General features: G+C 33.1%; 2 protein-coding genes across 12 annotated transcripts; one reads left to right on the forward strand and one right to left on the reverse strand.

Annotated features, from left to right (window-relative positions):
• Window positions 1-15666: 15666 nt before the first annotated feature.
• On the forward strand, window positions 15667-21120 carry LOC8286634 (serine/arginine-rich splicing factor SC35). 11 transcript variants are annotated; one of them, XR_007215087.1, is made up of 12 exons: window positions 15667-15892; window positions 15985-16063; window positions 16295-16374; window positions 16457-16523; window positions 16659-16730; window positions 17527-17733; window positions 17846-18032; window positions 18112-18342; window positions 18510-18907; window positions 19007-19245; window positions 19358-19465; window positions 20250-21120. XR_007215087.1 is itself a non-coding variant. In XM_048371758.1 (8 exons), the coding sequence occupies exons 1-8, from the start codon at window positions 15817-15819 to the stop codon at window positions 18115-18117; spliced, it is 774 nt and encodes a 257-aa protein (XP_048227715.1). In that variant the 5' UTR covers window positions 15667-15816; the 3' UTR covers window positions 18118-18384. The 11 variants fall into 11 exon arrangements, 1 of the variants encoding a protein (XP_048227715.1); XR_007215090.1 differs by lacking the exon at window positions 19358-19465 and having other exon boundaries at window positions 18112-18213; window positions 18310-18342; XR_007215086.1 differs by having other exon boundaries at window positions 19007-19465.
• Window positions 21121-21703: 583 nt separating this feature from the next.
• On the reverse strand, window positions 21704-23180 carry LOC112536689 (BURP domain protein RD22). Its single transcript, XM_025159507.2, has 2 exons — window positions 22946-23180; window positions 21704-22619 (listed from the first exon to the last, which is right to left on the reverse strand). The coding sequence occupies exons 1-2, from the start codon at window positions 23154-23156 to the stop codon at window positions 21859-21861; spliced, it is 972 nt and encodes a 323-aa protein (XP_025015275.1). The 5' UTR covers window positions 23157-23180; the 3' UTR covers window positions 21704-21858.
• Window positions 23181-23639: the final 459 nt, after the last annotated feature.

Raw genomic sequence — 23639 nt, forward strand, 5'->3', positions numbered from 1 at the left:
GCATGTGATGTAAGGCTTTCATCATTCTTTTCTTTTTTCATTATTTTCTCTAGTTCTCTCATTCCCTCAAGAGTTATATCATGAGCTATAGCAATATTCCTTAGATTTTCATCTGTGTCTAAATTAAATGAATCAATTTGTATAAAATTGATGTCAAACATACACATATCAAGATTATCAAAATGCACACTACCATTAGGAAAAATATTGCACAAGTAAGCAAAATTATCATTCATATCATTGACCTTTGAAAGAAAAGAAACATCATCCTTCTAAAGATAGGATGTTATTACATTATCATAAAATACATCAATGATTTACCCCTTTATTAGGGTAGCTAGCTCACATTGATTCGACTTCTCAAATGGAGCGGCGCATTCTTCTAGCTTTAACTCTTCAATCTTGGTGGCGATCTTCTCATGGACTTTTTTGATGCTCAACTCGACCATACCATCGACGATCAAACTCTTGAATATCTAAAACATCGGCACCTCAATCCTTTGGTTTGCCTTCGTCTTCATCCCCGTGTAACTCAATCCTTGTCGAGTATGCTGACCTTTGAAAATTGACAGCTCCGCAATATCCTACTGGTTCTTTCCTAGCCTTATTCTAGGCATGAAATCTATCTTTTTAAATATGTTGGCCACTTTGGGATCAACATAACTCTTATAGAGAACATCAAATTGGAGTCCAATAGGGGCTTTCAGTTCATTTGCAACTTCTTGAATAGCCGAGACAATCTTACCACCTTTGACGTTAATAGTCATTATTTTGCCTTCATGAGGAAACTTCACCTTCTGATGTACAATGGAAGACACTCCTCCTAGGGCATGGAACCATGGCCTACCTAATAATAGTGTAAAAGTTATTAGAATGTCCAAGATAGTGAATTTTACTCAGGATTTGATAGGACTCGTCTTCACTAGAGTTGAGAATGTTCCTTCCACATCTTTTTTTGTCGTGTTATAAGCTCTTATCACCATATGTGATGATTTTAGGTCTTTTGCAGTTATCCCTAGCTTAGGGAGTATGCAAGAAGGACACATATTGATGGCTGATCTATCATCAACCATCACATAGGGTCTTTTTTCCCTTAACTTTTATTGTTCTATAGAGAACCTTATTATGGTCTCTTCCCTCAAGTAGTAAGTCTTCATCCGAGAAAGTGCATTATGATGGTTTTGTCAATTACGATTTTGATCATTTCCTTGGAGGTAGCCATTGTTCTAATGCTTATATTGGATAAGGCTTGGATTAGAGCCTTTCTATGATCCGATGAGTGTATCAATAGCTCCCAAATGTCGGCTGTCTTCTTTTTTTTTTTAGCTGCTCTAGTAATCCATTATCCCCTTTAGGAGCTTTTATCAACATGCTTCAGTTATTGTATCCCCATGTCTTTGCTCTTACCCACTAACTCTGCTTCTTTATTAAAGTCATTGTCTTCCCAAATATCCTTTGTCCCAGTGTCTTGGACCTTATATTCATCCCCAAAACTGTACCAGCTGTTAATGGCTATGACTGGCTTGTTTTCTCCTTCATTTCAAACCTCTAAAAGACAAGGCTCACATGTTGCTTATCATCTATCCCCTATCTACTTGGCACAATATTCTCAATTTGATGTCAATCGAAGGACACTTTGAATAATGGATCTTAAAATCAAATTTGCACGAGGGCTATCCCAATAAATATTCACATTCAGACTGAGAAAGTTTCTTAACCTGCTAATCTCCATAATCAATCAAGTTTTGGATGTCATGCTTAAGACAGTTGCACTAGTCTGTCACATGCTCGAAAGCCTAGTGATACTCACAATACTAACCATTATGAGTTTTAGGACTATTTTAAAGCAATTGTAATTTAAGTTCCCTCCATTTTAGGTGACGGAACATCGCAGATAGTGGTGCCCCCAAGTGGATTAAGGTTCTTTGTGGGTTAATCGATTTGCTTTATAGTTTTGGCTCAACTCGAGGCATCCTTAAAAGAATCCATGACCACCTGTTCACTAAATCACGGGTGGACATAGATATTTGGTTTGATGGTAGTGTGTTATTAGAGTTTGGTAAGGGCTTCTTATAGTATTTGGCTAGTTTCGGTCGATCAGTTTTTTGACATCAATAAGGTCTTGAATTTTGTGTTTCAGCCGAATGCAGTTATTTGTGTAGTGGCCAGGTGCTTGGTGGAACTTGCAGTAGGTGTTGGGTTTGTAATCAACTGCATTTGGGTTTGGTAGGTTTTCGAGGGTGGTTGGTTAGAGCATGCCACTCTACACTGACCTTTCAAAATTTTTTGAGAGAGCTTGCTTGAAATTATAGAACTTCCTCGGTTGTCGGACAACATTCACATCTAGAGTTCTACTCTCTCCTGCTTGATAATTCAGCCTTATGCCGGTTTCTCACAGTCTTCTCTTTGTCATTCTTGATTTCCTCAACCTGAAGCCCATCAACATACAGGTCCATGAAAGTTTTCAAGTTCATCATGTGAAGCCTTTCAACCTAACCAAGAAGAACATTTAAGACCACTATACGAAATTGGTCCTTTTCAAAAGGTTTGTTCTTCATTAATCCAACTATATTTCTCCTTTTAGTTAAGAAATCGAAGGACTCATTTGGATTATGTTTGGTAGACTTAAAATCTTTAATTGAGACTTCCAACTAAGTATTATAGTCATATTATTTAACAAATGAATTATAAAAATCGCGTCATTTAGCTTTGGCGGATTTTTCTAGACAATGATATCAGTTCATAGCAGGTTTTCTCGTGATAGTACAAATAACTTGACAATTTGGATCCTACTCAGCTGTATGGTTCCCATGATGATGACATATTGCTTTAAATGGACTTTCGGATTACCAGTCCCGTTGAACTTGTTCATCTAAGGCATCCTAAACTTTGCAAATAGCTTGTCCTCACTAGTCAACATTAATTCCTCAAAATTATAGGTCGGATCCAACCTTTTGATTTCCATCATGCCTTGCATCTTGTCAAGCCTAGTACTTAACCCACTTACAACTTCATTAGTGGCAAATGTAGTTTTTCTTCTTGGCTTGGTCCAACACCTATTCATCAAAACCTTAAAAATTTCGAGGCATTCCGCTTCTAGCAAGATCTTCGGCATTAGGATTGGTAGCGGCCCCGCCATAACCGCAATCGGGTCAATAACAAGAGGGGATCATTGTGTAATCGTGAGGCGGCGGTGGGGCTTGATTCAGAGCCATCCCGACTAATAGCTGTTAGAGTTCTTCTCGGATAACACCTTTTGGATCGCCGATAATGGTATTCTTGAGGATCTCAACATCTCGCTCATTAGCTCATTCATTAGTCATTTCAGATATGGCTTTGATTTCTATTCTGGAAGCTTGATATCTTGGCTTTTCAAGGAGCTCTAAAACGGTCCAGGTTCTCGATGAGAATGGTATCCTCTCTAGGCTTCCACTATCTTGTCTCCTCCAACCCAAAGGAGTGTCTATATGGCTAAAAATAAAGGGGTTAATATAATGCATGTAATGCATGATGCACGTGCTATACACAAAGACAAAAAGAAAGGGTTAGCACATACATTATATACAACGCATCCTTCCAACCTTATTAATCCTGCACATAGCTCATGGTGAATCTTTCTTTACTAGGATTTTGGGCCTAGGCTTTCTATTAGTAAGGAATAGTAAGTCCGACGTGCATATAATAAACTCTTAAAGTAGATAAAACAGACAAGGGAATCTTTCCAATATTAGTATAAAGACTACATATTTTAGGCCCGAAGCCTGATTTCGTATTTTTTGGGCTAAGGCTTTTCAATAGGCGGGGCTTAAGTACGTATAAGGAGAAATATTTCAAAGAATTAGGGTTCCTAAGGGAGGCTACTACTGTCATTACCATGAGCTGAGTCTTGGGTCAGGATAAAAGGCTCCCACATGTACAAAGTATTTTTCCTTGGCTCGTCTCCCCACTCAAGGATCCATGCGACGAAGGAAATTCACTCATTACATCTTGGTGATGGTTAGCCAATGTTGCAATTCTAGGGTTTGAATGAAACCAAAGAACCGGTAACCGACGCCATCGAGACTATAGGAAAAAAATGCGCAATGTGTGAAAATGGTGTAGTGATGCAAGAACCACTCGTTAAATAATAAAATTAAAGAAAAAATATGTTGGAATCAGCTTCTTTTGTCCCTAGTGGAGTCGCCACTATGGGTGGCAGTTTCAGGCGCGCACCCAAGTGTCTTTAGTGACTATGACACTATAGGCTTTTCAACCTAACTGGAAATACGCTAACTAGTCATAGAGACTAGTGCAGATATAGGAGTCGCCACCCGGGTAATCGGGACACTTTTATTAATGAGTGATGTTTTTTGATTCTATAAAGAAGCTTACATCACAGGTTCAGAGATGAATCTAAAAGCCAACTTCCTTATTTTGTGTATAGTTGTCTTTAATTTTATTGTTTAACGGGCTATTTCCTATAAATATAACATAAATATTTTTACGCATCAAGCACTATAATATGTGAGGTCCACCTAAATATAACCCATTTTATTAAAGCCTAATCCATATAATCAAAGTTATTAGCCTAACTTACTAATTGATTATATACAAGGCCGTACCTAGTCTTGACCAATTATAGATTATGCTTTTAGTTTTTAGCCTTTAGGCCTAATTGACTACTTTTTATGAAGAGGCGCAATTCAGTGATCCTAAATATAATATGGCCCAATTTAGCCTAATTAAGTATGACAAAGCCCATTAAGTCTGTATGGATTTTAAGTTAAAGTCTAATTACCATCTTAATTAAGCTAATGGACTACAATTTTCATGCCAAGTCTAATTTTAGAGCCTAAGTCTATCTGACCAATTTTAATTAGGCAATTATACAACATATATTTAGTATCCATCATGGATAAAAGTAAAAATAAAGAAGAGAAAATAAATCTAGCTATTACAATCCAGCTATAACTAAAAAGAATGTAAAGAAACCCTAAAACTGAGTTACACTACAAGAAACTATCAAAATACGTAAAGAAAATCGAGAATCAGCCTAATAATGTACACAACCGATCGGCTCAATGCAAAGCAAAATCGGCTCTGTATTGAGCTGATCGGCTTTAGAGGCTTAGAGTGTTTTCTACGGTCTTTTCTCAATTTTTGCGCCCATAACCGAAAATGGAAACATAACCTAATTATATCTATTATTAACCAATCAAATTCAAAACTCTAATTAAATCAAATTTTAAAACCTTGAGTGCTCTTTTTATCAGATTCAAAACTCAATGAAATAGTATCCTAAATAAAATGGAATTCTAATCTAATCGTGTGAATTATATAAAATAAATATTAAAGAAAACATTCCTAATATATTTTTTATAAATAAAAATAAAATTAGAAGCAATGAACGAAGAGATGTTGATGATGTTGATGTAGAGAACCTTTATGTAATCACTGTTAGTTGTCGCTTTGTGAGTCCTAAGGATTAGGAAGCTATTGAATCAAAGAGGGGATCAGAATCCAATTCTGCCTTTTTCTTAGGTTTTCTGAAAAAAAATCTTTGGTGTTCTTCAATGGGTTTCCTAATTTGGGAGTTCTATCTTAGTGGCTTGCTATTGGTTTCCTCTCTATATATCATTGCAACTTTCTTTTTGCTCTTGTTTTTCAGCTTTATTGCTTAAATGAGTGTGGCTAACCTTAGATCTAGGGCATACTATTCTATTTATAGGAGTAGGTTTAGGAAACTCTAGGAGATGTTGATAATCATTTAATTATTAAAAAGATAGGCTATAAGTATCATTCCTCTTTATTTGATTAATATTAAATAAAAAGGGATCTATTGTTAATTTCAAACAATTATTATTAATAAATATTAAATAAATCCCAATAATTATCATAGATAGCTTCTAGAAACTTACTTTTATTAATTTTAGGTCGAAAATACACATAAAACAACGTGAAAATTTGAAAAATAGGCAGTCAGTCCGCTTAGAGCCAATCGACTCTCCACAGAGCTGATTCGGCTCTATGGTCAGCCGATCAACTCTACATAGAGCTAATTTAGTTGTGCACAGAGCTGATTGGCTCTAAGGAGCAAAAGTTTTAAATCTCTTAACAATTTAGTCCATGAACTTATGAAAATCGTTGTTTTACCCCTCAAATTTTATTTTTTCTATCAATTAAGTCCAAATTGATTCTAGAAAAGTAAATTTAAGTCCAATTAATCCCATCATTCTCTCAGATTCGCTCTTTCTCAATCTTTGAGACTCGAGAAAGGCAATAACTTTTATCATTTGATTTTTCATAATTTTCTCGATATCTAGATTCGAAAACTGGATATTGACACTAACAATTATTATTTTTTAAAGATTATGGTTATTTATAATTGTCACGAGCACAATTTTATGTGTTGCGAGTATGAAGGATGCAAACGCTATAACTTTTTCACTCTAACGGCTATAAAAACTGATTTCTTGAGTTATCACGACTGTGATAAATTCTTCATGAGCATGACACATCTTTTAGCGGTCGTAAATATAAGTTATGAGCGCTTATATCATTTTTTGCTCTTTTTTTTTATAAATATGACAATATTTATTTTATTATTTTTAATTAAGATCACGCTTTTGTTATATAGAGTATAATTCATTTTTTCAAATCTTTAATAAAAAATAATATGAACTTGAAATCTAGGAGAGTGTATTGCATTAGGAGAATAAAAGATCTTGAGATTGAAAAGTCATGGTGTATTCAATAATGATCTTAAAAGATTGTAAAAATTAGAGAATATTCAACGCTTACTTTTAACTTTAGAAAGTCTATATACATCATGAGGTATTCAATTACAACTTTTATAAAGTCTATATAGATTAACATTCAAAAAGGCTTTGATCTTTATAAACAATAGATTTTTGTATATTTTAGTGGTGATATAAATACACAATCTTAAGAATTTTCCCTCATTCTCTCTTATAATTTCAATAGACTTTTTCGTTTCAAATTTATTTTTTTATTTTCAAATTCTCTTACATTATTGTAACTATTATTTTTTACTATACTCTCCATCTTAAAAAGAAAATAAGAGATTGTTGGAAACCTAGAAGCTCAAATTATTCACTAATATTATATTGAATTTGATAAAAAAATTGATTAGTACCAAAAGCCTTCAATTTAATTTTAAGACGGGTCCTAATAAAATAAATAAATTTTAAGTGAAGAGTCTAACAGATATTTTTTGAATGATTATTTTGAGTAAACAATTCCACCATATGGCTTTTAAGTTTTAATAGAAAGACTATTTGAATAATTGGTATTAGTAAGATATAATTATTATTGGTTCAGATATTTTATCAAACAACAAGTACAAAATATAATGAGTATGATATAAGTTTAATAATTTAATTAGAATAAGTCATGTTATAACCATTTTCCTTGATAAAAAGATACTATTTTGGATAAAGTAATAATATTGATGTTGTATGTTACGGACTTTAAATGGATTTGAATTTGATATAATAATGAAATCAAGTCTGTTAATTATGTATGAAGTTATAGACAATATTACATGTAAAAGGGACTCAAGTAAAAGTAGAAAAAAGAAAAAAAAAGTAAGAACATAATAATTTTTTAATGATTGAATAATATAAAATAATAATATATGAAAATCAATAAATAAAAGTCAGGAAAAGCCTATCAATGTCTATAATTATTTTTTTATAAAAACATTTATATATCTATAATATTTGCCAAAGTTATTAAAAGATCGTAAAAAGACTAAGTCGAATATGCTATTTTTAGACTAAATTGTTCTAAAAGGTAAAAATAACAAAAATTGAACCTTACTGATAAGTTAGAGGGCGAATTCAACCTCATTCCTTTGTATGTCTTCATATATATATATATATATATATATATATATATATATATATATATTGAAAAGTTCTAACTTCTTTCTTCTTTTGAGTTTTTCAATGAATTTTAAGATGTCTCTTTTTTTTTAGTGAGTGAACCAATTATAAAAGACATTTAAATAAGTAAATAGATTTCATTAAGTAATAGTTAATTTTTTAATTAAATATTTGATGATTTAAATTGTAGTGGTAAGCTATAAATCTTTCTACAAATAATCATTCAATACTTAAAACAATTAATCATTAAATATTTTTTATATTTCTTAAATAGATTTCAAATTAATTTAAAAACCATTGTTAAACTCTTTGCTTGAATTTTTTTTTAGGATCCATCTTAAAATTAAGTTAAATATTTTTTGTTACTTGATTTTTATTTATGAGTTTAAGAAAATTTTAGTTCTTAATAATTTGAACTTCTAGATTTTTTCTATTTCTTTTTAAGACAAAGAGTACAATGAAAATAAATGATAAAAATGTTGCAAGAGAATTTGAAAAAGAAATATATGATTTGAAAATAAATCGATTGAAATACTAAAAGAAAGTGAAGGAAAATTCTTAAAATTTTGTTTATATTTTATTACATAAAAGTCATCTCAAATATATAAATATTTCTATAAAAAAAGTCAATGACTTTATGAATATCGATTTATTTAAATAGAATTTATAAAAAATGTGTTTGAATAATTCCTGATTTCTATAGATTTTTAAAGTTTATTAGTATTGAATACCCATTTGTTTTTATAAAGGCTTTTAATGTTATTATTATTGAATACATGTTAGTATTGAATACCCATTTATTTTTATAAAGCCTTTTAAGGTTGTTAGTATTGAATATAATGTGACCTTTAAATTCCATCAAAGTTTTTACTTTTCTTAGGGCCTGTTTGGTTCGGCAGACCAATACAGTTGTTAGCTGCTGACTGATAATTGGTAACTGATGACTAATAGTTAGTAGTTGATGGCTGATAAATTAAATCATTTAGTAAAAGTTTATTAGCAGTTGCTGTTAATATGTTAAATGACAATTAATGGTATAATCTATCTTTAAATATATTTTATTTGATTATACTATATTCAATAATACAAATTAATAAAAATAACTTATAATTAAAAATGTTATAGTTAAGCTCAATTCCTTTTATTATTAATAATATATACAAAAGTTATTTTAAAAGTAGAAATTTAAATTTAAATTTTGTTAATAAAAATTTCTAATTAAAAAAACCATAATTATAAATATTATAATTATTTAACTATTAAGAATAATTTTAAAATAATATTTATTTACTATAAAATATAATTATATAATTATATGAGTTCAATTTAAAGTAAATATTATTAATAAATTTTAATAAGAATAATAGTGTCCAATAAATAAATAAAAATCAGCTATCAGCTAATAAGAAAAAGCTCTAAAATGGAGCTTATTAAGACTAAGGGCATGTTTGATTTGGTTGATCAATGCAACTTGTAGTTTGTGGCTGATAGATGATAGCTAATGGTTGATAAATTAGACAGTTTGATAAAATTTTATTAGTAGTTGTTGTTAATATGTTAAATGACTATTGAAGATATCATTTATAGTTAAATATATTTTATTTTATCATATTATATTCATGATACAAATTAATAAAAATAGTTTTTAATAATTGAACATACTACAGTTAATTTTTTTAGCTTAATTGTATTTATTATTAAAATATTTATAAAAATTATCTTAAATTTAAATATTATAATTATTTTAAATAGAAATTTGAATTTAAATTTTACTAATAAGCTTTTTAATTTCAAATACCGTAATTATAAATATTATAATTATTTAACTAATAAAATTAATTTTAAAATAATAATTATGTATCTTTCCAGCGCTTGGAATCCAGAGAAGCTTAAGCAAACACTGCTTATTTTTATAAATAAAATAGAAGTATTTTAAAATACAATATTGTGCCAAGTCCTGCAAAGAAACTTATTAAGGTATTTCACTATTGGACATGCACATTAAATGCCGAGTCTAGTATACCGTAAGCACCATAACTCATTTTTAGGACATGCATCATATACCTTGCATTTTATGTTAATGCATATTGCATAAGAATCATGCATTATATTCCTTTGGTGATGAGGGGTATCATTACCTTGGTGCACAATATTGTAGAATTTTATAAAAATAAAATGACTAGAGATTTTATGATTTTATAAAAGTGTTAATAATTTTTATTAATAATGATTATAAATAAATAAATAATTCAAAGTAAGTTGTGTTAGCTTGAGGCTCTTTGGATGACGAGCTTAGTTGCTGTGAGAATGGATTCGTGGCTCAAGATGCGCCATTTTGGAGTGTAGAGAAACAGAGGAGACTTTTCAGATTCCAGTCGAGGTGGAGTTCTGTTTTGGGATGACAGGATTTTAACATCCATATCATCTTATATCGCTATCACAACGAGATGGATGATACAATGTGGATGTTAGGGATATCCAATATGTGTAAGAGACACGTCATCAAAGAAAAGTGTAGTGGAGAATTTTCATGTTGACTTCCCAAAGGAGTTTTCAGTATTATCATCGATCAAGAGATTAAGTGCTGCATCGATACTGTACCTAGTACAACTCACATTTCTCTAACACCTTACAAGATGACACTAACAGAGTTAAATGAGCTTAAGGAGTAATTGTTGGACCTCTTGGATAAGGGTCTCGTCAGACCTAGTAAATCTCCTTGGGGCGCTCGAATATTGTTTGTAAAGAAGAATGATGGTTCCTTGCACCTTTGCATGTAATTGAATAAAACGACTGTTGGTAACAAGTGTTTGTTTACCTGCATAGATGATTTGTACGATTAGCTTCAGGGTGCAACATGTTTCCCCTAAGAGTGACTTTAGATATGGATATCAACAGTTAAAGATGCGTGATGGGGATGTACCCCAAGGTAGCATTAAGGATTCGCTATGGCAGTTATGAGTCCTTAATGATGTTTGGACTCATTAATGGGCCTCTGGCCTTTATGGATTTGATGAGCAGGGTGTTTAAGCCGTTCCTAGAATGCTTTGGAATGGTGTTTATTGATGTTATGTTAATGCATGTTAGAAGTGAAGATAAGCATGCATGGGATTTGGGTTCAGTATTGTAGACTTTGGGAGAGGATCAATATATGCTAAATTCTCCAAATGCGAGGTTTGGTTGGAAAATGTAGCTTTTCTAAGACACATGGTGTCTAGAGAGGGTACTCAAGTATATTCCAAGAAAGTGAAGGCAGTAACTGATTGGCAGAGACCGACTATAGTGATAAAAGTTTACAGCTTTCTAGGTTTGGCAGGCTACTATCGCCGATTCATGCAGGATTTCTCAATGATAACAACGTCTTTAACTAGGTTGACTTAGAAGAATGTCAGATTCTAGTGAACTTATGCTTACGGAAAGAGCTTTTAGAGATTAAAAGATTGTTTGACTTCAGCTCTAGTGTTAACCTTACTATCTAGAACTAGTGGTTTCATCGTATATCGTGATGCTTCTAGAGTGGGATCGAGTTATGTTTTGATGCAACACAGTAAGGTAGTGGCTTATACATCTAGGCAGTTAAAGAGGAATGAACAGAATTATCCCACTCATGACTTGGAAACGGCAGTGGTATTTTTTGCTCTTAAGATCTGTAGGCACTATCTCTACAGAGAGACATGCAAAATATATACAAATCACAAAAGTCTAAAGTATATATTCTAGAAAAAGAAGTTGAATCTAAGGTAGAAAAAATGGTTAGAACTTCTAAAGGATTATGATTGTACTATTCTTTACCATCTGAGTGAAGCAAACGTTATGACAGATGCTTAAGTACAAAGTTAGCAAGTAGTCTTGCTCACATCAGCATAAAGAAAAGACCTCTGACTAAAGAGTTGTAGAGTTATACGATCAAGGGTTACAATTGGAGGTACTAGAATCAAGAATATTTTTGGCACATTTCAAGGTTCAATCCATACTTGTTGACAGGATTAAGTTAGCTTAGAGTCATGACCCACAATTAAGGAAACTCTAGGAAGAGATACAGTAAGGTCAAGCCAATGATGTTATTATAGATGACGATGGTAGTCTTAGGATGGGCATTTAGTAGTGGGTTCTCGATGTGGATAATCTTAAGAAAGAGATTTTAGAAGATGCTCACTATACAGCTTATAGTGTTCAACCATGTTCTATCGAGAAGTACCATGATTATGAAGGGTATTTATTGGTGGATCGGAATGAAAAAGGATGCAGCAGAATTTGTTTCTAAGTGTTGGCATGTCAATAAGTTCAGATAAAGCACCAGAAGCTGTCAGGGTTATTGCAGCCACTTCATATACCAGAGTGGAAATATGAAAGGATTACTATGGATTTTGTGTCGGGTTTGCCTAAGATTTCAGCAGGGTATGACTCTATCTGGGTTATTATAGACCGATTGACTAAGTCAGCGCACTTTCTACCCATGAAGACTATTTATTCAGTAGCTAAGTATGCAAGGGTATATCTGAAAAGGATTATAAGTCTTTATGGAGTTCCTATTTCTATAGCGTTTGAAAAAGGACTACAATTCACCTCAAGATTTTGAAAAAAGCTACAAGAAGAGCTTGATACCAGATTGGACTTCAGAATAGCTTTTCATCCCCCAGATTGATGGTCAGTTAGAAAGGACAATTCGGATTTTGGAAGATATACTTCGGATGTGTGTTATGAATTTTGGTGGTTAGTGGATTGGTACTTGCCATTGATTGAGTTTGCTTATAATAACAGTTATCATGCGAGCATCGAGATGGTTTCTTATGAGGCGTTATATGGCAGAAAATGCAAGATCTCTTGTGTGTTGGGAAGTACTAGGTGAGCGGAGTTAGTAGGACCAAATTGGTTTAAATTACTTTGGAAAAGATTCCAGTTAACCGTGCAAGACTGAAGATAATTTTTAGTAGGTAGAAAAGTTATGTGGATCCGAAGTGGACGCACGTGAAGTTCATATTAGGGAGTATATGTTCCTAAAGGTATCTCCTACGTGATGTGTGATGTGGTTTGGTAAGAAGGCCAAGTTAGCCCTATATTACATGGGACCCTTCGAGATTATCAATAGAAGTTGAGAGGTAGCATATAAGTTGGATTTACAACCAAATTTCTCGTATGTGCATAAGGTAGTTCATATATCTATATTGAGGAAGCATATTCCGGATTCTTCACATGTGTTACAACCTCAGTGTGTGGAATCGAGTGAAAATTTGACTTATGAGGAGCAACCAGTCATGATCGTAGATACTCAAGTTTGCCAGCTTTGCTCTAAAATTATACCGATGGTGAAGGTTCTGTGCCGGAATCATTCCACGAAGGAATGTACCTGGAAGACCGAGAAAAAGATGAGAGAATTCCACCTTTCATTTATTTCAGTATTGAGGTAAGCTTTATTTCTTTTTAAATTCGAGGACGAATTTTCTTAAGGGGGGAAAAATGTAATACTCGTAATTTATTTTTATTTTAAATTTAATTTATTTAATTTACGGGGAGCATTTTAGTAAATAAATACTCCGATGAGTAATCTAGCATTTAAGAAAATACTTTCAAACAATAATCGATTATTATAAGTAATATTTAAATTTGATAGTGTCATAAATAATTTTACTGTATCGATTTTGTTGAAATTAAAGTATAGTTTTATGATTTTGAATAAATGAGTTAAGTTCTATTTAAATTAACTTTAATACGTGTTCATATCTCAAAAAAATACAAAGAAAGGATTTAAGTTATGTTAAATATCGTCTATTTAGCATTGAGAGTATTTTGATAAGCTTAAAATTCATACTAACTTAATTAACTATAACTAATTAGTATATATATATATATATATATATATATACATGTGTGTTTAAATAAATGAATAAATAAAACAAGGGGTTACTGTAGCAATTTCTTTTTAAGGGGGCTCAAAAGCACTTTTCCCTTCCCAAAAAAATTTGAGTTAGGTCCCTCTGTATATCCCAAATTCTCCCCCTTCTCCTTCCTGTTGCTGTCGATTTCCCCTTCTTCAACTTCCATTTTTTATCGCTGCTAGATGTCGAGCTTCGACCAAGGAAACCTTACAACATCGCTAGTACCATGTCGTCTTCATTCTTTCCGCCTAAAGTCGTCGTTAACCTTGAGGAAGGAGGAAAGAAGCTACCCTCCGTTGCCAACGTTGAATCACCTTGCTGGCGTCGTTCTCCAGCCAATCCGACGCCGGAAACAACTTCCCCGCCCCCTAAAACCCCAACCTAGATAGTTACTGCCTTTGACGCTGCCGTTAGACTGGTGATCGAAGTAAGTGTGGCTTCGCCAGAATTTTTATGTTTTTGGCGATTTTGGTGGACTTCCGGTGGTCATTTGAGAATATAACAACATATCCAGATTTTCAACATCTTTATCTATAATTTGGCATCCCCAGATTCCATTTTTACTTTCGTCGAAAAATTTCAACGAACGGACTTCGGTGACCTCGTGACGTGTGTTGGTAAGCAGAAAATTCATTTCGGCTTCTCGATTTATCGGGTGCTAGTTTGCGAATTTTAGCTCGTCTTGGTAAACTATTTTAGATTCGAAGACTTAATTTAATTTAATTTAATATTTATCTATAGGTATACAATTTTATTAATTAATAGTTTTAATAGAGTAAACTTTGTAAATTAATTATTAGTCTTATTTTGACTTAATTTTGAGTAATTTAAAATATTAGTTGGTTGGATACGTTCTATGTTGGCTTGTGATTAAACTAAAAAAATCTTAAAAAATTAATCGAGAGTTGGTTGTAAATAAATATTTATATGATAGAAAGATCCATGGTCGAGTGTTGCTCTCTAGGCGTTGTTTAAGTGACCATACTAGATTTAAGGACTCTGGTCGAGCTTTACTCTTTGGGCGCCAGTCTTATTGGAATAAGAGAGCCAAAAGGCTGCTAGAATTAGAATTTAGGATTTTGTTGAAGTACTCGTCCCGTATGTGTTAAAAATTGCATATTTTTAAATTATAATATGACACGTATTTATTATTCTGTGATGTTCTATACTATTTAAATAATTGTATATACATGGTTACTTAATTCAGATATATGATTTTAACTTACTCCCGATACTGACAATCTCAACTTAAAACTAGATCTTCCGTAGTTCTTCTCCTTTAGCAACCCGACTTCCTTATTGTTCAGATTTTAATGAAATAAATTTTATTTGCATGACTAACTATTAAAAATCTAGATTCTTCGCAGTTATAATTCTGAAGCTTATTATTTGTTTTAGTATGTTAAACCCACTGTGGAGGTAATACCCAATGGTGACGACGAACCTATTAAATGGTAGTATTTGTGTGGTTGAATTTTAGTAATGAAATATTGACAATAATGGATAAATGTTATATTTAATTGAATTGGTGATCTGTCAGGCTTTCTACGGGTTTTAGTGATTTTAAGTCTATCCATCCCTAGCGCCAATCACAGACCAACAGATTGAATCGTGACAACTATCACCTGCATAAATTTTTTAAAGCAAACACCTTCTAAATCAGTTATCATTGTTGTTTTTTAAATTTTTACCAAAAATTTTAATATATATATTCAGTGAAAAACAACTATTAACTGTATCAAACTTATCAAAACTAAATACTTTTCTAATTTAATCCTCTCTTTTTAACATTTTTCTATATTTATATATAACATAAAATTAATTCTAGTAATTTTTTTAATTTATTATTAAACCGATGGACCGGATTCTAACACAGTACATATGAGTTATAATGAGAGATTGTTCAAGAAACTTCGTTTAGGAAAAGAGAGAAAAAGAATTTAGAAAAAGAAAAAACCTTTCCCACCGCAGCCACAAAAAATCACCACCACAAAAGCAGCAAACCCTAATCTTAATTTTCCCTTCTCTGAACAAACAAAAAACCGAAAAAAAAAATGTCACACTTCGGCCGGTCAGGACCTCCAGATATCACCGACACCTACTCTCTTCTCGTCCTCAACATCACCTTCCGTAACCTACCCTCTCTCTCTCTCTCTCTCTCAATCTTTACCTGTGTTTCTTTTTCGTTACGTTTAATTTTTTTGATTAATATAATTGATTAGGTACTACTGCTGATGATCTGTTTCCACTTTTCGATAAGTACGGAAAGGTCGTCGATATCTTTATCCCTAGAGATCGAAGGTATTTTCCACTTTTTATCTTTTGTTTTCTTTTCTTTTTTAATTATTTTCTTAATGTATTAATTTAGGATGTAATTGAAATTCTTCTTCAAATTGATACATATTTCTATAGTTCTATTTTTTTATTCATCTATTTAATTAGTATTGATAATCTCTTTTGCAGTGCTATTAGCTTTAATTCTATTGTTAATAGGGTGTTTTTTTTTTCCCCTATGATTATCTTGTTGTTCAGAACTGGTGACTCGCGGGGTTTTGCATTTGTGCGCTATAAGTATGCCGATGAGGCGCAAAAGGCAGTGGAGAGGCTAGATGGTATGCAGTACACTAGTTATTTTGTATATATACTTGTGATTTCACTTGCTGATTACTGCTACGTTTTCTTTTTTCTTTTCAGGAAGAGTTGTTGATGGGCGTGAGATTACAGTTCAGTTTGCTAAATATGGACCCAATGCTGAGAGAATGTAAGCTTTTAGTTAGTGTAATCAGAATAATAATTATTTATTTCACTTAAAAGTTGTTTACTTGTGTATTGTTCATCTTATGTTGTTCAAGCCCTTATTTTATTTATAATTGTTTTTTTTTTTTCTTTTTCTTAGTCATAAAGGAAGGATCATTGAACCTGTTCCAAGATCAAGAAACAGGTCAAGGAGTCGCAGTCCTCGGAGAAGGTAAAAGTTCCGTTGTAAAATTCTCTCTTTCCTCTTGTTATGTATCTTGTAAAGTTTAAATTTCAAGTTCTATAATATTTCTGTATAATGTCAGGATTGTATCCCTTGGCAATTCATTTTAGTGGAATTCATTTCTGAGATTGGGTAATTGATTAAAAGTTTCCTGGACTGATTGATGTTATGGTGCTATAATTGATGCCGGTGGGTGTTTGCGTTGTGACCTATATTTGATCTTTGTATGCACTGTTATGGTAAACACATGCTACAAGCATTGTAGTTTTATTTGCTTCTAACACTATTATGTTAATGTAAGTAGAATTGAAATATTAATTTAACTTTTAGAATAAAAGAAGTGAAAGAAGAAAGGAACATTACTAATATTTGATTACATATATATCTTACTATTTATGTGCACATTTCTTGTTATCTAAACAAACTAACTGGGCTAAGATTGTTCCCCATTTCCCATCCCTCACCTACCTTTCCTCTTCTTTTACTTTGTACCTTTTTTCAGTTTTTCTTTAACCAATCAAGCCAACTGAAGATATTTAGTTTTTTCAAAAGCTAAGGAAAAGGTGGTGTGGGTTTGTTTTATCTACTTAGTCATATTAAGCCCATTGATGTAAAGTCAATAGAAGCATTTGCTTAACCTATGTACAAAAGTAGCACTGAGGATAGTTTTGCAAAACATGAAAGTAAAACATACCAAGCCTCTTATGTTGTATAGTTGGATATATTGGTAGGTTAATCTATAACTAACTCCTTATTTCATTTTTTGGTTTTTTACATATCTTAGATACCGGGATGACTACAAAGATAGAGATTATAGGAAGAGAAGTCGCAGTAAAAGCTTGGACAGGCATGAACGTGATAAATATCGTGGAAGGGAGAGAGATTATCGCCGACAAAGCAGGAGTCGCAGTGCAAGTCCAGATTACTCTAGAGGCCGTGGCAGAGGCCGTTATGATGATGAGAGGAGGAGCAGCAGTCGGTCAATGGGAAGGTTTACAGCTTTGCTAGTGAATGCTTTCTTATTGATTCAAGTTGATTTTGTAAAATCTCCTTTATTATTTGTTGCTATACTCCTTACTTTCTGAACTTCATGTTATTCACAGTGCCTCTCCTGCTAGGCGTAGCCCAAGTCCTAGGAGGAGTAGATCTCCACTCAAGAATTCTCCTCCAAAGGGAGCAAGCCCTGATAGACGCAGTCGTGACGGTCGGTCTCCAACTCCACGAAGTGCTTCGCCTCATGGTCGGGCTCCTGCATCTCGTAGCCCATCTCCACGTAATTCAGATGTTGATGTGAGTAATTTCACCTTGTGTTATTGTCTATCGTATACATAGATTGCTTGCTTACCTGTTGTTTTAAATTTCATTGTAGGAATGAACATACAGGCTTAATGGGAAAGTTATGGAGTGCATTGTTATGGTCCTGCTACTAATGTTGAGGATGTTCTGGTCAGGATTTAATGTGCTAGTTTTGGTAGGGTAGATTTATTTTGGTGGTTAAATATTTTTATATTGAACGTTATGCATTCCCTTACTTGACTTGGTCTTTTGCTATGTTTGAACTTTGTAGTCTGTTCTGCTATTCATAGAAGACTTTTGAGTTGTAAGCTACATCATTATGTTTTCTTTCTTCCTTCTTCCTATACCCCTCTATGTTTTTATTTTTTAGTTCTTGGAATTGTGTTTTCAAACTGTATGATCATTTTTTTTGGATGTGGCTTATTTCATAGGAGTCTTGATTTACTTTAAATGATTTATTGGGTTTTATAGTTATGTTCCGGAAAGGTTGCTGTGGGGGCAGATTTCCAGGATGTTGATGTTGTGGCTGTTGATGCTGTTTGTAAAACGTAGATGGATGATCGTGATTGTGATGATTTCTCTTAATTTTCTGATGTTGATAAGAAATGAAGTCAAAAGTTTGGCTTGTGAATCACCTTGTGTCATTCGGGCATCTGATGTGCACCTGATTTTCTTCTGATATTGTACTTTGAGAATATGTTCCTGAATTGAGGTTAGTTGCTTTAGAAGGTGGGCACAAGATGAACGTGTTTTGCCTATTACTGATGCTGCCCATGAAGTGGACCTGTTAGTCAGTACTTCTCAGATTGTAACTGACTATCAAACATAATATGCTGCTCTGAATATCACAGCTGCAGTAATTGGACATGGTAACATGTTTCTGTTTGATTATCTGTTTAGGGCATTCATTAGAATTTTATCATGTTGCATCCCAGCATGTGGAGTTTGACTTATGTTGCTTAATGTAGTGAGTAGCATACGAGTCCGTGACTGTAGCTGTGCAGTGGTAGCTGATTTCTGTTCTGTTGTATGATATTCATGGTTGATCAGTAAATGCAAGTGCTAGTGAATAACCACCTGTAGCGGGCTGTTGCTGCCCTTGTTGATGGGATTGGGTCAGCAATGATACTAGCAGTTTTGATATTGATGATGGCTGCCTAACTGTGTTGCTGGCTTGGGGTCAGTTCCAAAAGATCTGCTTTGACTTGTAAGCTGGTTCATGTCTTGTGCAGATAATATGGCTTCCGTACTCGTTACGTAACTTATCCTGAAATTTTGTTTTCCTATATGCTGAAACTGTTTATCATGCCTTTTATCAGATGATTGTTCTTGTTCATGTAAATTCTCTGGCAGAGGTCACCTGAGACTTCATTTTAATTCCATTTGTCAATATACAAGCTTGAGCTACTTACATGAGATCAGCATTGGTACTAATCCTCAAATAAGTGCATTTTGTTTACATGTTCTAGTGCTTTAATGCTGCAGCATTATTTTCTCCATTCCATCACTCTGCCTATGTCGATTTTCTCATAACATAACATGCATTTCCTCAATGTTGTCAGAAAGCAGTGATAAAAATCTACATAATATTCTGAATGCGGTTCTAGCCATTTGTATTCAACTTTTGATTTGAAGTTTTTGTCCATGTTTCATTCTTGCTAAGATCTAGTGGTTGGCCTGACTCTTGCTTATGTTGCTTTATGTTGATTGTTTCTTCCTGTAAGTGAGTGTTGTCTGAGAAGATGAGAAGCAGAAAGAGAGAGGGAGAGATAGAGAGAAGAGCTCCAAGTGTGTTTATGTTTTCTCTCTTTTGGTTATGAGTATTGTTTTTATCAAAATTTTTGGTAAGATTTATTCTCGAAGTGTTTGAGTTGATTTAGTTTGAAGGAGTATTTAAGCTGAGTAGAAGGTTAGATAATTTGGTTATATTGCAAAATTAGCTATAAAGAAAAGTTGAAAGACTTAGTAAAATTTTGAAAGACTTGGTAAAAAATATTTTGAAATTATTAATTGTATATATAAATTCTAAGATATAGAAGTTTTGAACATGTTTACTTGTTCTTAATGCATGTATTATGCTGCTCTGAGTATCAAAGCTGCAGTAATTGGACATGGGTTACATGTTTGTGTTTGATTATTTGTTTGGGGCGTTCATTAGACTTTATCATGTTTTACCCCCGTGTGGAGTTTGACTTATGTTGCTTAATGTAGAGAGTAGCATGAGTCCGTGACTGTAGCTGTGCAGTGGTTGCTGATGTCTGTTCTGTTGTATGATAATCATGGTTCGTCAGTGGTAATGAATAACCACCTGTAGCGGGCTGTTGCTGCCCTTTGGTGATGGGAGCGGGCCAGCAATGGTACTAGCAGTTTTGATATTGATGACGGCTGCCTAGCTGTGTTGCTGGCTTGGGGTCGGTTCCAAATACACCGGCAAAGGTCACCTGTGAATTCGTTTTAATTCCAGTTGTCAAAATAGGAGACTTGAGCTACTTGCATTAGACCAGCACCAGTACAGATTCTTAATGGCTCCCATTTTGCTTAAATGTTTTATTGCTTTTATGCTGCAACATTTGTTTTCTCTAGTCACCTCGCAGCCTGTTTTTCTCACTATTCATGTATCAAGTTCCTCAATGTTGTCTAATTCAGCATTGATCAAATCCACAAATTGTTGTGATGTGGTTTTAGCTGTCCGTTCATGTTCTTTCTTCTTAGCTTCTAATGGTGGGCTTGATTTGCTCATGTTCATGGTGACGTTCAAGTGTGGGTGCTGTCATGGCAAAAGAAAGCAGAGGGAGAGAGAAGAGAAAATTCTTTCTAATCTAGTCTAGGCAATAAAATTCCGGCTGGTACAAAAGAAAAGACTCGTCAATATGTTGGACGGATCACGTTTTATTGTACATTTGTTAGGAAAAGGAAGACTGGTAAATATGTTAGATGGGTCACGTTTTGTTGTATATTTGTCAAGAAATGAGGGCTACAGTTGACCTGAACACGGCTCAATTGCAAGAGCAGAGATGACAAGTTCATGAAACCAGCCAGAAGGAACATTTTGGGAATTTAATATTATGCCCAATTTCATCGATTCAACTGTTTTCATGTGGGTGTAATTTTGGATTAGTGTTTCCTTTTTGGGAAAAAAGTGGGTCGATTTATCTTAGTTAATGCAGAGGGGTGTTATATTAGCTAATTTATCATTTTGGGCAAGTTAACAATGAATATCATGTGGAACATAAAATAAATTTCTTAAAAGTTTATGCAGATTCCATGTCAGTCTAATTTTAACCATGGCAGTTTCGAGTAAAACTGTATTTAATTGGTCAAATTAAGCTACTCTTTTTGTGGAAAAGAAAGGATGCCAAAAGTATATCAGCCAAAAAAACATTTGAATTATTTGGGCGTGATCAGGCTTGTCAATTATATTCTTCATTATAATGAAATGCTTAAATGTACAGAGTGAATAGTAAAATCAAAAGTCATACTTTAGTCATGAATAAACTGAAATATATTAACTTATTAATTGGAGTTTGTTGTTACTTTAATTAAATACATAAATCTTATTTTATAAAAATCTCATGGAATCCATTTCAATAAAACATAATATTAGGTACAATAAAGAAAAAAGAAATATATTTAATAGACTGTATTGGTGTAATTATGGCATCATATAAATATAAAATATAACTGTAAGATTATTTATTCATTTATTTATCTTGATTCTTTTTCTTCTTCTTCTTCGGCAGTTGGCTTTCTACATTAAAAAGTGACATTACATTACATTATCAGAAAGCCCCTACACCACAGACATCATTTGGAACCATAGTTACACTAAGGTGGTGGTGGCCATAAAAATTACTGAAGAAGAGTCGATGAAGTGACAAACTGAGGTTCCTGGTTTAACTTTTAATATCTTAAATGCTACGTGATTCACATCCCATGCATGCGTATCCTTGTGGCAGATCACCATTACTGCACTTTCTTGGCTACCAACATTATCATGTCGCTTTAAGCTGACGTTGTAAACCTCTGATTCCTTGGCTACATGGCAGTAAAATATAGCAAAAGGAAAAGCACGCTGGTGACAAGCTAATGGCCTACTGCTGCCAAGCAACTTATTGTACCCCGCAACATCGTACTCTCTGATCTCGTTATGCTCCTCTGCTATCTCGTTCATCATGGCCTGAACACCAACACCTTGTCCAACATTTTCCACACAAACATCCACCATGCTTTCCAGTGATGATACACAGGATTTTCTCTCACCTGATATCGGAGAACCTGAACAGGCCTGGATGGTCATGTTTGCTAAGCTTAATTGTTCATTTGAATAGTTAAACATTGTGGAAAATTGAAGGACAGTTTCGCTGGTCAGAGGGAATTTATCTGCTACTTTCCTTGGTAATAACTGCACTTTATTTCCAGGTATTGGAAAGTTTAGCTGCATCTTATTTCCTAAGAAAAGAGATTTCGGAAGAAAGAAGAGGGTAATGTTGTGGGGAGAGGGTTTTGCATTTGAATTTACATAAATTTTGTAACCTAGCGCATCAGATGGTTGGAACGTAAACGCCTTATTAATACTTGTCCCTGCAAAGTTTAGAGAAATCAACATTAGTATTTGTAATTTGCTACTAAAAACCGAATCGATAACTAAGCCCAATAATCCAGCCGTTCTAAGAAAGTGAATCTGCATTGGAGCCTTTCATCTCACCGGGTGCAATCAAGGGATCGCTAATGGCAGAAATCTATTACGAGTCCTTTTTTTCCCACTAGGATTCTGGTTCTTAGCATTATTCTCATATGTCTCATGTACTTGGACTTAAATTGTAAGGCCGGTATTAAACAAACATATATAAATGGATTCAGGATAACATTAAAAAGAAAAAGAACACAAGAAGTTAATACCAACTCACCCAAGAGATTATGAAGCTTTCTTGGCAAGACAGTATATGGCAAATGGTTTCGCCAATAAACTTCAGATGAAGAAGAGGATTGCAGGTATGATTCAGCAGGAAGAGATGATTTTGCAGAAGAGAACGGGGAGATGAATGAGGATCTGGGATTAGCAAGCGCATTAGGAATTAAGTAATTGGTAATGAAGATGACAAGTAATAAGATGGCCATTTTGTGATGAGAAGTTGATTTAGAGGAACCAGCTACTATATATACAAACATATACACACATATGTAGAGTAGGGTGGAAATATTTTCTAAACTATATATCATTTTTTTTCTGCATTTTCTTATATATCCAATATTAAGGTAACATAATAAATTACTTATTTACATTTAATTTGATGTTAGTTGTATTTAATTTTTGACATATTTAATTTTATATGATCAGAGCCATTTTAATCATATTCTAATTTCTCTTCACAATTAATTATTTGAGATTTTAGTCTTTCTTCCTTTAATAAGAATATGTTTTTTCGTTCGAAAAACTTGGTTAAAGTCACATTGTTTGAGTTTGTAATGACTAAATGTGTTAGTTATGAGTTTCTAATGGCTATTATTTAAATTTTAATATGAATTTTCATTTCTCATCTTTATTGTTTAGACTCTATTAATTCTATAGGTTATGAATTTTTAATTTAGTTTAAGTGTCAT

Source organism: Ricinus communis, chromosome 3 (assembly GCF_019578655.1).
Source record: "Ricinus communis isolate WT05 ecotype wild-type chromosome 3, ASM1957865v1, whole genome shotgun sequence".
NCBI lineage: Eukaryota > Viridiplantae > Streptophyta > Magnoliopsida > Malpighiales > Euphorbiaceae > Ricinus > Ricinus communis.